Source organism: Mesoplodon bidens (assembly GCF_964165515.1).
Source record: "Mesoplodon bidens genome assembly, chromosome: 5".
Taxonomy (NCBI): Eukaryota; Metazoa; Chordata; class Mammalia; order Artiodactyla; family Ziphiidae; genus Mesoplodon; species Mesoplodon bidens.
The window spans coordinates 15,317,571-15,333,011 of NC_138161.1; the positions used below are offsets into that span (position 1 = coordinate 15,317,571).

The 15,441-nt window shown below is 35.6% G+C and overlaps 1 protein-coding gene across 1 annotated transcript; it reads left to right on the forward strand.

Moving 5' to 3' along the window:
* Positions 1 to 2,809: 2,809 nt before the first annotated feature.
* On the forward strand, positions 2,810 to 3,763 carry KRTAP26-1 (keratin associated protein 26-1; the record flags this gene model as incomplete). Its single annotated transcript, XM_081235327.1, is given in 5 exon segments — positions 2,810 to 3,130; positions 3,132 to 3,243; positions 3,246 to 3,249; positions 3,665 to 3,717; positions 3,720 to 3,763. Coding segments are annotated over 5 exon segments (534 nt in total), but the record flags the coding sequence as incomplete, so codon positions are not given.
* Between the last annotated feature and the right edge of the window lie 11,678 nt (positions 3,764 to 15,441).

Below are 15,441 nucleotides of genomic sequence, written 5' to 3' on the forward strand. Positions count from 1 at the left end.
GGGTAAATCTGGAGGAACACACAGGATACCCAGTTCCTCAGTCTCTTCCTGGGCTCTTGCATCAGAAGAAGAGCCTGAAACATGTAGTTTATAAAAGCTCACTAATGAGGTACCTGCTGTTATGTCTGCGTGAGCTCTACTTGTATACTGAGAGAGTCATTATCAAAAAACGTCAGTTCAACATTTGTTATATTAGGGGACAACCCACATTCATGGCACTTCTAATTTTTGAAATCCATGAATATTTTTGCAGTGTTACCTACTCACAACCAAAAAGTGAGAGTCTCGTGGAGGTGCTCTAAGGGAATTAAACCCAAGGTGGTACTCTTTGGAATGGGTTAAGAATTCCAAAGCAAGAAAATGAATTATTCTGCTATAGTGTTTTGCAGTTTACACTTAGTTTTTCTTACATCTCAACATACCCTAAAATGACACTGAAAATAGGCATAAATATTTCTGTTGTTTCATGAACGGATACTGATAGTGACTGGGGATCAGAGTGATTATGCAAATTGCCCAGGGTCACGCAGTTAGTAAATGATGGTATCAATGTATCTCTATATACTGTCATATTGGATAATGGGGAATAAAACATTTTAGGGGTCAAGGACAAACAAACAAATGTTTGAACCCCCTTTGTTTAAATGTTTCCCTTCATATCAAAACTCTCTATATCTCAATTTTTCTCATGAATACTTGAAATGTTAAAATTTACTGTAAAGACTTATGAGGATAAATTGACATTACACATGTGGGTATGCACACTGCAAGGTGTTGCCCAGAATAGACACTAATACATATACATACATACACACAAATATATTGATGTACTTATGATGCAGATGTTGGACTCTTGCTTATAAACGAGAAGAGCAGGCATAAAGAGCATTGACCTATAAAATTGGTAAGCAATCAATTAAATATGGCTATACTTATTACTAATGCCATTCAGCTGAAGCATCCAGGATTTCACAAGAGGACTCTTGCAATGTGTACAAACAGAATCACGTGATGAAAGCTGGCAGAGTGGGGAGTGGAGTGAGGGCGGGCTCCTCAAACACATCAGGTACAAATCGTCAAAGGGTAATGTTCTCTGACCAAAAATACTCAGATAATTTCAACATGTTAGCACAGAACCTCAGAGGCTATATCATTTTTTTTTCTTATTTCTCTCCCTGGTAGTAAAATAGTCCTGTATTGGCTCACAGAGAAATCAATCTACTTCACAGATTCTACTCCAGGACAGAGGGAGAATTAATAAGCATATCCACTGAACATAAAAATAAAAGGAAGTGCTGTGATTTACATTGCATTTTTAGCTAAGGGGAATTGGAACTTAGATCAAGTAGATAATTATTTTTTTTTAAAAAATAGCCCTTGGAGCCACTAGATATGTTGGTATATGAAAAACACAGTGGGATAGTTGAGGCTAAACACAATCATGCATCGTTTAAATACATCCCCAAATAACCTTCAAAGTATTCATACTAGGAAAACTCTACATTTATTTCGATGCTATTGCCCATGTACAGCAGTTTAAATGTTCCTCTTTAGAAACTGCCATCAGAATCAATGGAAAAAGCAAAACCAAATCCATTTCTATGTCTTAATCATTGTTCTAATTTTTTTTTTAACCAAGAACATTAGTTTTCAGTTGGGACATGAGTAACCATGAAATGATAAGCCTATAATAACTATGAAAAACGTCATGTTGTATAATTTTTTAAAGGGGTTTTACTTATTTGCTTCTGTTTGCAGTAAGATCCATAATTTAAACTGAGTCCAATTTATTTATTTGTATTAAGAATACACATAAATCAAACTTTCAACTTGACTTAATTTATTTATTGAAATGAATAAAATGAGCATGACTTTTTAAAAAAAGATATTTCACTGTGGAGTCACTTTCCACCAGGATTCTAAAATAGAGCAAAGCACAAATTTCGGCACACTGAAATTTTCTATAGTTTACTATTTTTATTTTTATTTTTGTTTGTTTGTTTATTTATTTATTTATTTATTTATTTATTTATTTATTTGCGGTATGCGGGCCTCTCACTGCTGTGGCCTCTCCCGTTGCGGAGCACACAGGCTCCAGACACGCAGGCTCAGCAGCCATGGCTCACGGGCCCAGCCGCTCCGCGGCATGGCATGTGGGATCTTCCCGGACCGGGGAACGAACCCGTGTCCCCTGCATCGGCAGGCGGACTCTCAACCACTGAGCCACCAGGGAAGCCCAATATACTATACTATTTTTAGACTCTCTCTGCCCCAAATCGTATAGGTTATAGGATTTTTCAGTCTTTTATGACATAATTGCTTTCAAGTTTTTTACCTTTGGCAATTTCCAAGAAGCATAAGATTCCCCCTCAAAGAGAGATAATTTGCCATTGTTTTAAAGAAGTTAGTTACTGCTATTCAAGTCAATTTCAAGAGAAGCATTCTAAGAATGTTTTTGTAGTGGTGGTTATAATTAGAATAAGCAAATGACCTTTAAAATATCTGTTTAGGTTGGATAATTTAAGAAGCAGAGGTACTATTAAAATTCCATCACACTGCTTTATAGATATACTTAATCAATGGAAGGCATTTCAAGGAGCACCCAGTGTTATGGGAGGTGGTGGCACCACTTCTTGGGCTATAATAGAGTTCTGATGCCATCTCAGGCAACAAGGAGGAAGAGAGTATGTACAGAATCACCACCTTCTGCAGGTATTTCAGGAAGCAAGCCGAATGAGAAACTTGAAACCTCACTTCCTTCAAATCAACCGCTGCCTGCTCTTGAAATCTCACTGTGCCTGGTCACAACTACTGCTCTGAAAACTACAGCTTGGGATCCCTCAGAAATGCCTGTCATGTTCCTCCTCCCTCCTCCATTGCCCTTTGCTCTACGAATGTGAACGGTGGGGATGTTCTCTGCTTGCCCAGCAGCTGTCAAGACCATACCTGGCTCCTGAACAAAGGCCAAGAGACCTACAGTGAACCTACCAGCTGCCAGCCAGCCAGCTGTGAGCCCAGCAACTGTGAAACTTCCAGCTTCCCTTCCTCTGGTTGCTATGTGCCCAGACCCTGCCAAGGCACCAGTTTTCTTCCTGCTTCTACTTGCATCTCTGGATCCTGCTTCCCAGTACGCTTATAGACCTCTGAGTTATGTGTCTAGCAGCTGCCAACCCCTGAGACTCCTCACTTGTGGATGCCACCCCTTGGGTTATTTGCCTGGTGGTCCTCATCCCCACAGCATTACCCACTGTAATGCTTTTCTCCCTTGATCCACTGAAATTGTCTTTTCATACATTTACCCTTTTTATTATCGCCATCATCACTCAAGTTGGGTTGTGTTCCCCTTTGATGAATACATACATTTCTTACTGCCATCTTGACTCCTATCTCTAGTATCTTCTCTTTAGCTTGAATACTGTGTTTAGAGTTAATATTCCTAAAATTAATTTCATCATATGACTCTTACTCAAAAATGTCAATAACTCTCTTTTGCTCTCAGAGAACTGTCCAAACACTTGATTTGCCCTCCTCTACTTCCAAAAAGAGATTCTCTATATTTGCTTCATGTCTCCAATTACTACACATCTGCCCTCATCTCGTATCATCTTCTTGTTCACCCTACCCTTCCTCTCCTTTGGGATAATTCTTTTGGCATTGTGTCTAGCAGCCTCAGACCTCTGCATCCTCTCTCCAGTGGATGCCAGCCTCTGACACATGTGTTAGTACTTGCCATCCATCTTGCTCTGCCTGGGGAGGCCTGTAACTTCCTTATTCCAGCCAATAATCATGCTGAAGATCCAAGACAAAAATTTAAACTCCATGGACTTTTGCTTCTTCTTTACTAGTATGTAGTGACTGCTTCTTCTTGATTTTCCTGTGCCTGATCTAATGAAAGCTGTTCCTTTCACATTTTTATCTTTTTTTCATCTCTCCTTGCCATAAAATTATTTGGTTTAGAATGCTATTCAATGTCGCTTAGGTGAGGGAATAATTTATTTGCTTTGGGTTGTAATAAATGAGTTTAAGTCAGAACTAAGAATCTGGTTCTTCAGTTTGTCTTTCATTATTTTATTTTAACACACACATGGGCAACCTCAACTCCCTGCAGAAATAACTAGGACATGGTACACTCAACCATATGTTTTTATCTCACAGTAGGGGAATAGCTTGATGGTTTATTCCTCAAGCTGATTTATAGATCTCTGATATCTCTGATCCTACATACTTAAGAGACCCAAAAAGCCCTTGGTGGAAGTTATATTGAAAAGGTAAGATTAGGAATGATTTCCTTATCTTTCTCTTCCAGTGAACACACTTCGACCAGAATGTCCTTTCTGATTGCAAACTGAATCATATTTCATTCTTGCTTAAGTCTTTGATGGCTTCTTATGATCTATTCCTATAAAATGAAAATACAGACCCCTTATCATGATATCTGCTTTTTTTTTCATTGTCTTTCTCCCTCCCACTTCTTTGGTTTAATCTTCTCAGTATTGCAAATTCTAAGCTCCTATGATCCTACTTATATGTAGTTCCCCAAACATGCTGCTTTTTATAAGCATCCACACTTTTGCATGTCATCATCAAGACCAGGATGAACTTCTGAACTGTCTACCCTGAAGATTCATAGTCACTTTTAAAAACACAGCCCAACTTTATTAAACTGTTAATTTATTCAGTAAAATTGTTATTACTTACTTACTACATCCCAAGTCATCTTGTGCCAGGCACAAGAGATACAGAGGTGAATAAGACAAACTTGAACTCTCTCAGCATTTACCAGAAGTCACATACTATGGGACATATCTGTATTAAAGGTACAATTTTTTCCTCATTCAACATAAAATGTGTAGGGGTATATATTTCAAAAAATAAAGTAAGGGACTTCCCTGGTGGTCCAGTGGTTAAGACTCCATGCTTCCAACGCAGGGGGTGCAGGTTCAATCCCTGGTCAGGGAACTAAGATCCTGCATGCCGTGGGGAATAGCCAAAAATAAATAAATAAATAAATAATCAAACAAAACCAGAAAAAGTGCTGCTTTATCAGCAAACAGAAATAGAATTTTAATAAATGAATGAATAAATAAATAAATAAAACTATAGTGTAAAGGCATGAATGTTCACCTTTTTGAGGAACTGTAATATTTAGAAACTTTGTCAGTGTGCAAGAAAGACAGTGTTCTTTAGATGTTAACTAGTGGTTGTTCCCTTAAGAGAAGGCAAGTACCTCTGGTTCTCGGGACCCATCTCTCCTTATGGATCTTCTGACCTGGAAGCTGAATATTGGTTTCTCTTATCACTATGTTCATGCTACTGTTTCAAAACCTATTCTAGTTCATTATTTTGCCTTACTTGCCTGGCTCTCCTAGATATTTTCAGTTTGTGACATCTGTACCCTTTATTTTTGGAAGCTTTTCCCAGGCTCTCTCCTTGCCCCTTACCCTAATGAGTAAATCACACCTTGACTTAGCTTTCCTTTTATCTCAGATATATTTCTATTTCTGATCTTGTTGGACTGATTATTTTTTAAAATAATTTTAAATGAGATTTTTGTTGAACTGTGACATACATATGAATTTGTACACAAATCGTTACCTCACAGTTGAAGCCTTTATTCTGACCTCTAACCCATGTATTAGTTTTGCCTGTTTTTGAACTTTAAAATGAAATTATATAGTATCTACCAATTTGTCTTGGGCTTCTTTATTAAATATTGTGTTTGTGTGATTCTTCCATGCTATTAAACATACCAGTAGTCTGTTTAGTGTCCTTTATGTATAATATTCAAGGTACCAAAACACCAAAGTGTATTTATTCATTCTGCCGTTGCTGGTCAGAAGGGCTCTTTCAAGCTTGGATCTGTTAGAAATAATGTATAAAATACTCTTTTATTCTTGTACATATCTTTTGGTATACAAATGAGATATTTCTATTGGGTAATATATTTAGGAGTAAAGTTGACAAATTGTATGAAACGTGCCTGCTCAGCTTTATTTTATACCATGACAAAGTTATGCCCTGTAGTTATACCAATATTGATTTTTACTCTCAAAAGCAAAAGAATTCCAGTTGCTTTACATCCTCATTCATATTTATAATTGTTAGTTCAAGTTTAGCCATTCTAGTGAGTATGTAGTTATAACAAATATTGGTTTTATTTTGAATTTCTCTGTTGATTCATCAGGTTGAGAACATTTTTTAAATACTTCTGGCTACTTGAATATTATGTGTGTGTGTGTGTGTGTGTGTGTAGTAGATATTCAGATCCTTAGCTCATGGTTTTAGTTGGTTGTTTGTTTTTAGGATGCAAAGAGTCTTTTATGTAGTCCATATATTAGGTATTTGTTGGAGATATATATATTTAATATCTTCTCCCATATCACTGCCTGCCTTTTCACTTAATCATGTCTTTAGACTGGTACAAGTTCCTTACTTTAAGTTAGTACAATTTATCAATCTTTTATTTATGGTTAGTACTTTTTTGTCCTTATTAAGAAAATTAATGACGATACTACATGATAACTTTAGAAAATGTTTTTTGTTTTCTTTTCAACATTTAAATATACCATCAATGTGAAATTCATGTGTGTTTGTGTGTGTGTGTGTGTGTGTCCTAGGGGCCAAAATTACAGTTGATCCACCACCATCTCCTAAAAACTTGCTCCATTTCCTACTGCAGTTCAATGCCCTTGGTACATAAATCAAGTATTTATATATGGGTGTGTCAATATCTAGACTCTTTATTCTGTTCTATTCACTATTTGTCTATTCTTACATCAATGCCATGCTTAATTTTTCATTGTTTTATTTGTATTTCTGAACTCTTCTCCAGAATTTGAGCTCTTTGAAGTTTCCTTTTGGTCAATATATGACTAGGTTTTCTGTAAAGTTTTGTTGATTTGAGTTTAAATAAATTATGTTTTGGGTCAGATGGTAGTGAAATTTAGGGAAAGTGGTATTTAGATTTAGGATAGTACTGATGAGAAATTCTACATGTTGTATTTTTTTTCCATTTGAAGCTTTATTCTGTGTGGGTGGAGACAAATCTTCACTTCTCATCTCCCCATAGTTCAAAATTCTAAGAGCTGGATAATTAAGGAAAATTTTATATCCAATATTCCATGACTAGATAGGACTTGCTGATAATTATACATTAGCCTACATGTGATGATTTTGTGTTGCCAGCTGTGGGTCATGTTTCTTATTTAATTAATTTAATTACTTTAATATCTGGCAAGGTAGTGATAATTGTTCCTAATTTAGCCAAGATCATACAGATTGTAAATTACTGATCTGAGATTTATTTCCAAGTTTTCTCAAAGTGTATGTTTCTCCAGTAAACTACATTGTGATTACAGTACAAAATTTTGTTTACTTTAACCAGCTAATTCCAGATCAATATATTGATATTAGCTGATATTTATTGACTTATAGCTTCATATATATATTTCCTCTGGCTAAAATAAGTGGAGGATATGTATTTAAGCTCCTTTTTCCTCAAAAAATTAAAAATTCTTTATTAACATTGAAGCACCAATGTGTTGATTGTGATTAACCCTCTGGGTATAATTATCTTTAAACTGGATATCAGAGGACTGCTCTCCTTCTGTCAAACCATGAACTCAAATAATATATTGCCTTTTTTAATGAACTCCAATCAAGAGAGCACTTTAGGTCTCCATCATAACCAATCATGAAGCATTGTCCCTGGCGTTCAAAATCAGACAGAATAATCTTTTCCTTATCTTGCCTAAGATAGACTGAAGAAAATTAAATATTTACACTTGAATGATAATTAGGTTAGGCTTTAAAGCAGCACACATAAGAAAAAAAATGTAGGGTTAGTCTAACAGATTGTTCAGATATTTTGAGCTGAGATTTTGGAATCTGAGTCTTTACTCAAAGCTTAATTCTGAATAATCACTTCTCAATATAGAGAGTAGTTTCTTTCTTCTCCACTGGAACATTTTCCATAAATTAGAGAAGGTGAAGCCATTGGGGGTGACTCTTAAGAAATGTATGGACTTCCAGTTTCAGCTCCAACATGTAAAGAGCTTAGAAGTCATCACTTCTGTCTAAAACAAGAAAAAGCTGAACAACTTGAAAATCAGTGGTTTTCCTGAAACCATCAGAGAGCTGAAGGAAATTATATATTTCAGAAGCTCAGCTCCTCATAAAGAAAGGATGAACAGTGGAGAAATAATCTCTTTAATTTTCCTTATTCTTAATTGATCCAAAAGAAATGTACACAGTAGCATGACTACTTAATCATTGTTCCCTTCATCATTTAAATTATTAAACCAGTCTCTTGCTTTGTTTTTTAATATATAGTCCCTGAAATGATTGAAAAAATCTATTTAAATAAAATAACTGTTTAAGATTTACAACTCAGTATTTCAGTGTATCATTTGATTAATACATTTGCATTATTTGAAGTTATTTCAGTGTGCATAATCGTTCAGTAAATAATAAGGAATTTCTATTACATGCCAACTTCTGTAAAGGGTGATGGAGATGCAGTGATAAACAACAAGACAGATATTGTCCCTTCCTTTATGGAGGTTACACATTATCTGGGGGAGTTACAGAAAATAAGAGTAAACACTGATAAAGATATGATACTATTAGAGTGTATAAGGTAGGATAAAGGGAGTGAAATGGTATTATAAATGGGGGGGAGTCAGCTACTTTCAGCAAGGTCAGAGGCATTTTGTCTTGTAAAGAATGACACGTGCATTGTAACTAGAAGGCTTAGGAGAGCATCCCATGATAAACTGAAGCAGGTGCGTTCTAGGCAGGGAGAACAAGATCAAAAGCACAAACTTGGAGAGTATTCAGAACAGGAGGCTGGTGTGAATGGAGGGTAGTGAGTGATTTGAGAGTAGTACCAGAATTGACCAATATATTCAATGTATTAGACACTTATGCTAACAACAGGGCCATCAAATATCTCAGGTATGTTTAAAATGTATTTAACAAGCATTCGTTGTTTTCCAAAAACAGAGTAAACACAGCCAGATGGGCATCCAATTAGAGATGAATATTTCATCTACACTTATCATGAATCATAGCATCTTGCTGAGACAGTAAGACTCAAAGTTCTTCATATTACATAAGAAAGACTGATTCTCTCACAAGACGATCTTTTTTTAAAATTAATTTTTACTGGAGTATAATTGATTTACCATGTTGTGTTAGTTTCTGCTATACAGAAAAGTGAATCAGTTATACATGTACATGTACATGTACATCCTCTTTTTTTAGATTATTTTCCCATACAGGTCATTACAGAGTATTGAGTAGAGTTCCCTGTGCTATATAGTAGGTCCTTATTAGTTATCTATTTTATATATAGTAGTGTGTATATGTCAATCCCAATCTCCCAATTTATCCCTCCCCTTTTCCCCCTTGGTAACCATAAGTTTGTTTTCTACATCTGTGACTCTATTTCTGTTTTGTAAATAAGTTTATTTGTACCATTTTTTTTTAGATTCCACATATAAATGGTAACATATATTTGTCTTTCTCTGTCTGACTTACTTCACTCAGTATGACAATCTCAGGGTCCATCCATGTTGCTGCAAATGGCATTATTTCATTCTTTTTTATGACTAAGTAATATTCCATTGTATATATGTACCACATCTTCTTTATCCATTCATCTCTCAATGGACATTTAGGTTGCTTCCATGTCCAGGAAGACAATCTTTAAAAAAATTTGCAACCATAAATATTAGTATTTGTCAATCAGTCATTAATCTAATGTTTCATTGGAGTAACTCTAGCTTTGACCTAAGATTTTGTAGGGTACACACCACTGAGGAGGAGAAGCAGGAATTCCAGTAAGAATTTTTGCTTTGTGAAATGTCAGTAGCCATGCAGGGATAAGCAACAGTATTGTCCTCTAGATGTTTTAACATCATCTATTACTTCTATTCATGCATTTGTTTCACCAGATGAATAAAAATAGAACAGCAGAGTTTGAACTTTCAGATAGCCCCTTTGTAGCTATTATGTGACAAAGAATATATAATGTGTGTAACTCTCAAACCAATAGAAACAAGAGACATAGCAAATTTGAGATTATAGTACAAGATATGGAAGTACCCTTCCTAGCCAAGTAAGGAAATGTAGATATTTTTCCCTTGCAATGTCCAATATCTTCCAAATTTGGCTATGTGGGTTATTGACCTTCCGTAGAAAGCTACTTAACCAATATCTTAACAGACACCTTGCTCATCTTTTGAAGGTTAACGAATCACAAAAAGTATACACTGAGATGTGAAAGTAACCCTACTTGTAAGCTTCAAAACACATATTTAAAAGAAAACATTCTTAATTCTGTAACTTTTCTGATGGTGCTTAAATATTTGCTTGATATTTTTCAAGGTCCAAGGACTTTTCTTCTCTCAAATTATTTGGATATTTCTGCTCCTTTTTACTGTGTGCATTACTTTTTTTGTATAGAAAATTGCTCAGAATAGTTTAATGCACTATTTTGTCATTTCTTATATCATTATTGCTAATACATTCACCATGATCATTTTTCTATTTTGGGGTGTGTATATAGATTCTCAAAGTTTGGGCTGTACATTGAAAGGAAAGCAGGTTGTTCTACCTCCTACTTATCTAGCTTGTTCTGGGCAATATCTAAAAATGAAAACTAAAGATCAACTTACAAAATACATGAGGTTATTTGTACTCGGAAGTATCTAGCAATGGCCTTTTAAAATAAGATTAATTAAGAAAAATCCTGAGGATGGTAAAGCATCCATGTCCTATGCATACTCTAACATTTTCATATTGTGGAAAATAGTGACCTTTTCCAAGAGGGTGAGTGTCCTTTGCGTGACATCTGGGCCTCCAGGATGTCATGAGAAGACAGTGTACTGCCCACAAGGAAACTACATAATGTGTCACATGTAAAACATGCTGCTAGTGAAAGCTGTAGGATGAACTTACACAAAATCTTCCAAGTTCATATTCCAGCAAGGGTGGATGAAGAACAGCACTTCTCTATAGACAGCATAGTGTCAAACATGTCACTTTGATAATGGTCCCTCACTTGAATCCAGAGAAGCAATGCTGCAAATTGGACATTCTGTATATAGATCTGTCAATCAAATGCTAGAATTTTTCAGTATTAGGAAAGTAATCCAAACAAACTTTATATAGTAATTTAAGATAATCTTAGGATCATTAAACTGTGTGGTCCCTCAAAAAATTTAATCTTAACTCAGAAAATTTCTTAAAGTCCCATGTAAATTCATCTAAATGTGAATTTAATAATAAACACCATATCATTATTTAATGCCTTATTGCAGAACATATGATAGCACCAAGCATTTAAAAATTTACCTGTGAACGAATGCAATATTGAACACATGATATTTTGTTCTCTTAATTACAGCTATGCTGACCAGTTCTATCACAATGTGTATGTCAAATTACTTAGTAAAACGTAACATATTTTTTTAACAGAAACTGTTACATTCAAATGATCCTATGAAATAGGCCCACATGAAAATTTAGAGCAATAGAAAATTAAATTATAGGAGCTCATACTTCCATATGCAGAAGTCTCGGTTATCATTTTTGAAACATTTGTTCAACTTTAATCAGCTCATTTTAGACATGAACCTATAAAGTTTCTTAATTCACAGTGAGTACTGGATCACAGGTGTCTTAGCTTTGTATTTCCTCTACAATTGTCTTATATTCTCATCTAAAATCCAGACACTTTGCTATTCTCTGGAAAAAAAATCTCAAAATAATATATTTTATTCCTTGAATATTTGCATCTTTTGGCAATTATTTAGAAATTAAAGGAAGGGTTATAAGGATTGCACTATAGGATATATTTAAGTGAGCAGAATCGACCATAGACTAGGTTTTCTTCTGAACTCAAACCAGAGCTTTATTGAAAACTGTTAAAATCCTTTTATTACTATGACAAAGAAATTGAGTCTACTTAATAAGGCATCTTGCATAGAACATTCAGAGGAACAGTTTAGCTTTATCTAGGCACTTAAGGTCAATGGTTTCAGAGGCAAATTGAGAGGACACACAAAAAAATTTGCTGCTTCTCTACCTTTCTATTTTTTTTAATTCCATATGTGAGTACAAACCACCTTTTTTTCCAAATATAAATAGATGATTGTCGGATCTAACTACACAGTAGAAAAGAAAGACTACACAAAGAAATATTATGTGGCTCACACATAACACACTGCCTGTTCCTGTTTGTGTTAACAGCAATTGCATTGGTGAGCCCTCATTCTCCATTAAAACAGGAGCGTACTTTCCATTTTCTTTATGGAATTCTTATTGGTTGATAAATATCTGGTATCATCAAGTCAGCATGAGCTGTATCTTTGGAGGTGATGATGGCCTGCAAGATATATCTTTAATACAAATTTATGAATTGATTACAGAACTTTCTCGATTGCAGGGTGAAAAGACTGCTATATTTTAAAGCATACTTGACGTCTTGTTTCTTGTAGAAAACCCTATCCTCCATTACATTATTTATTATTAGGTTGAAGAAGTGCAGTACACACAGCACTTCTGTTTTCTTTCTAGTGGTGTGAGGAGAGGGTGGAAAAGAAGAAAGACAAAGATAGGGAGGGCTTGAACGGGGAATAAAAGGTTGCCCAGGGATAGAATCTGAAATTATGTTGATGAAATACAACTTCATATCTTTGCTTCAAATTGTATCTCCAAATGCATTCATTCAACATCATGTATTCAATAAATATCTTTGAGTTGTTATTATATGAAGGGCACTGTTCTAGGTGCTGACCACAATTTATTTGCTTGGATGCCTTTACTACTGAATCTTCTCTGTCTAAACAGGAATTTTAGTTACCATGTAAATGCTTTGGCATCTGGAAGCAAAACTCAAATAAAGCTTAAATCTGGTGTGTTACTCTGCAAACTACCCACCAAATGGCAAAGAAATTTGATATGTGTTTGGTGTTAGGGAGTATTTTCTGAAAAAGACAAAATTTGCAGAAAGTTGCGTGAAAGAATTCACTGGAAATGGACTCTTTAATGGAAAAGAGTATCTGTCTTAAGAACCTCTGGAATGCAATGAGATTGTTTTTATTTTATGTAAGCACAGCTAATCAGTGACTTTGAGAATTGGTATATGCCTAGGGGATTTTCTTGTCCAGTGGATCCCTGACCAGGCTTTGTAGAGACATCTGAAAGGTAAATCAGGTTCTTGGGTCCAATTACAACTCTCTGAATATAAGCCTCTAACTGATAAGTCCAAGAATCTGTTTTATCTTTTTCCCTAAAAACTCACCATATGTTCAAAGCAAAGTTTTGTTTGAAAACAAATAATCTGAACTATCCTTTCTAGATGCTTATTTTTTTCTGGGTTCTTAGAATAAGATCTCATGTTATTAAATATGCTTAACAAATGATAGTAAAATTAACAATCAAGATCGAAAAACTAGGAAGGTGAACAAATAATTAAATATACCAAAATAGGAAATCTCACCAGTCATCTAAAAATGCATATTAGATTAATAATAAAATGTTATTTTCCATATCAAATTGGCAAAAATAATGGTAGCAATTCCAATAGTACTGAGGTTTTGGTGAATCAGGTATTCATTGTATTAGAAGTGTGAATTTGGAAACATGTATCAAAAGCCTTTAAAATATACTGTGGGGACTTCCCTGGTGGTGCAGTGGTTAAGAATCCATCTGCCAATGCAGGGGACACGGGTTTGAGCCCTGGTTCAGGAAGATCCCACAAGCCGCGGAGCAACTAAGCCCCGTGCACCAAAACTACTGAACCTGCTCTCTAGAGCCCGCGAGCCACAACTACTGTGCCCACGCAGGAATAAAGCAGAAAGATGAGCAGCCTCCAAAAGATCTTTGTGAATTCACCAGTTGTCACGGAGATCTATGAAAATATTTGCAAAATCTTTCATGTTTTTGAAAAAATCTTTACCTCAGGCAGTGAGTATTCCAATTAATTTGAATTTTACATGCCAGAATTTTTAAATGGGGGGATTTACATGTGGAAATAATCTGGATATAATTTTAGAATAAGTTCAACAGTTTATTTTAGAGAGTTTAATTTACAAAATCCCATCACACTGTGTATATTTTTCTCATTTTGCTGACAACCAGAATTGTGAAAACTTCAAGGATGAGAAGTCATTCTTGCTTTGGAAGCCACTAGCCTATTCTTTGTTGTCTGTACCCACAGTTTATGGATAAGAACACTTACTATGGTCTCCCTCCCTTCTTGTACCATATGCTGGAGAAGGAATTCTATGTCAGCTATTTATAACCCTCACACTTTGCTGGAAGTAATCAGAATGAGGGTATCTGGGTATCTGGGACAGGAATGTTCGAAATACAAGTAAAACTTTATGAGAAGTTTAGAGGGTATTTTAACTGGCATCTGAACAACTACTAATAAAATGCTAGCAAGTAAAAAATCTGAGCAAGACAAGAAATGAGTATGTGTATGGAACTGCTGGAAAGCAGTAGGGGTACATAGAAAATTTACTTAGAAGGAGACAATCACATCTGAGAAAATTTCTATAACTCTTCTGAAACTCAGTCTGTTAACTTCATGTCTTTCAATAACTGCCACTCTGGAAATGATAACCCTGCTCTTTTGGGAGTCATTGCTATACTCCTTTTTTTCTTATCTGTTGTTCTCTGCTCTGGAAGAGTGATCTGTAGAGGTGCCCTCTGCTTAATCAGTAGCTGTCAACCTGGTTCCTGGACTACTGCCCAGAGCCCTGTGGTGAGCCAACCAGCTGCCAACCAGCCAAATGCAGGCCCAGCAACTGTGAAATCTTTTGATACCTTTCTGCTGACTGCCATGTTTCTAGACCTGCAGAAACTGACTTTGCTCCTGCTGCTCCTTGTGTGTCCAGTACAGGCCACCCACCAACCTACACCCGATGCCCAAATTGCCCAAGGTTAACAGCTGCCACTGCCTCACTTACCTCTCCTTTGTCTTCTAGCCCTTCAAGTATATGTCTGGTTGTGGCTTTCTTTTGGTCTATGACTCTTGTTGTTGCAGTCATTGACTAGGTACATAGCAGTGTTCAACCACTAGGCTTATTGTCCAGTCACTTTAGACCTCTGATTTATGAATCTGGTAATTTCTGATGCTTGTGTCCGCTGTGGAGCATCTGGTATCATTTATCTTCCAGTAAGTTTGGTTAAGCACAATCAATATTAGGATTGGGATTTCTTGATAAAAATGTCTCCCCATCTATCACTTCTTACAGAAATGTTCCAAAGACAGATAGATAGGAAAATAGGTATAGATAGATAGATAGATAGATAGATAGTTAGATAGATTTTTTATACTAGTTGTTTCAAGATGCTCCTGGACAGCACAGTCTTTAACTTGTTTTTTGTTCACATGTCTTCCAGCATGTGAGAAAAGAGTTGCTTTAA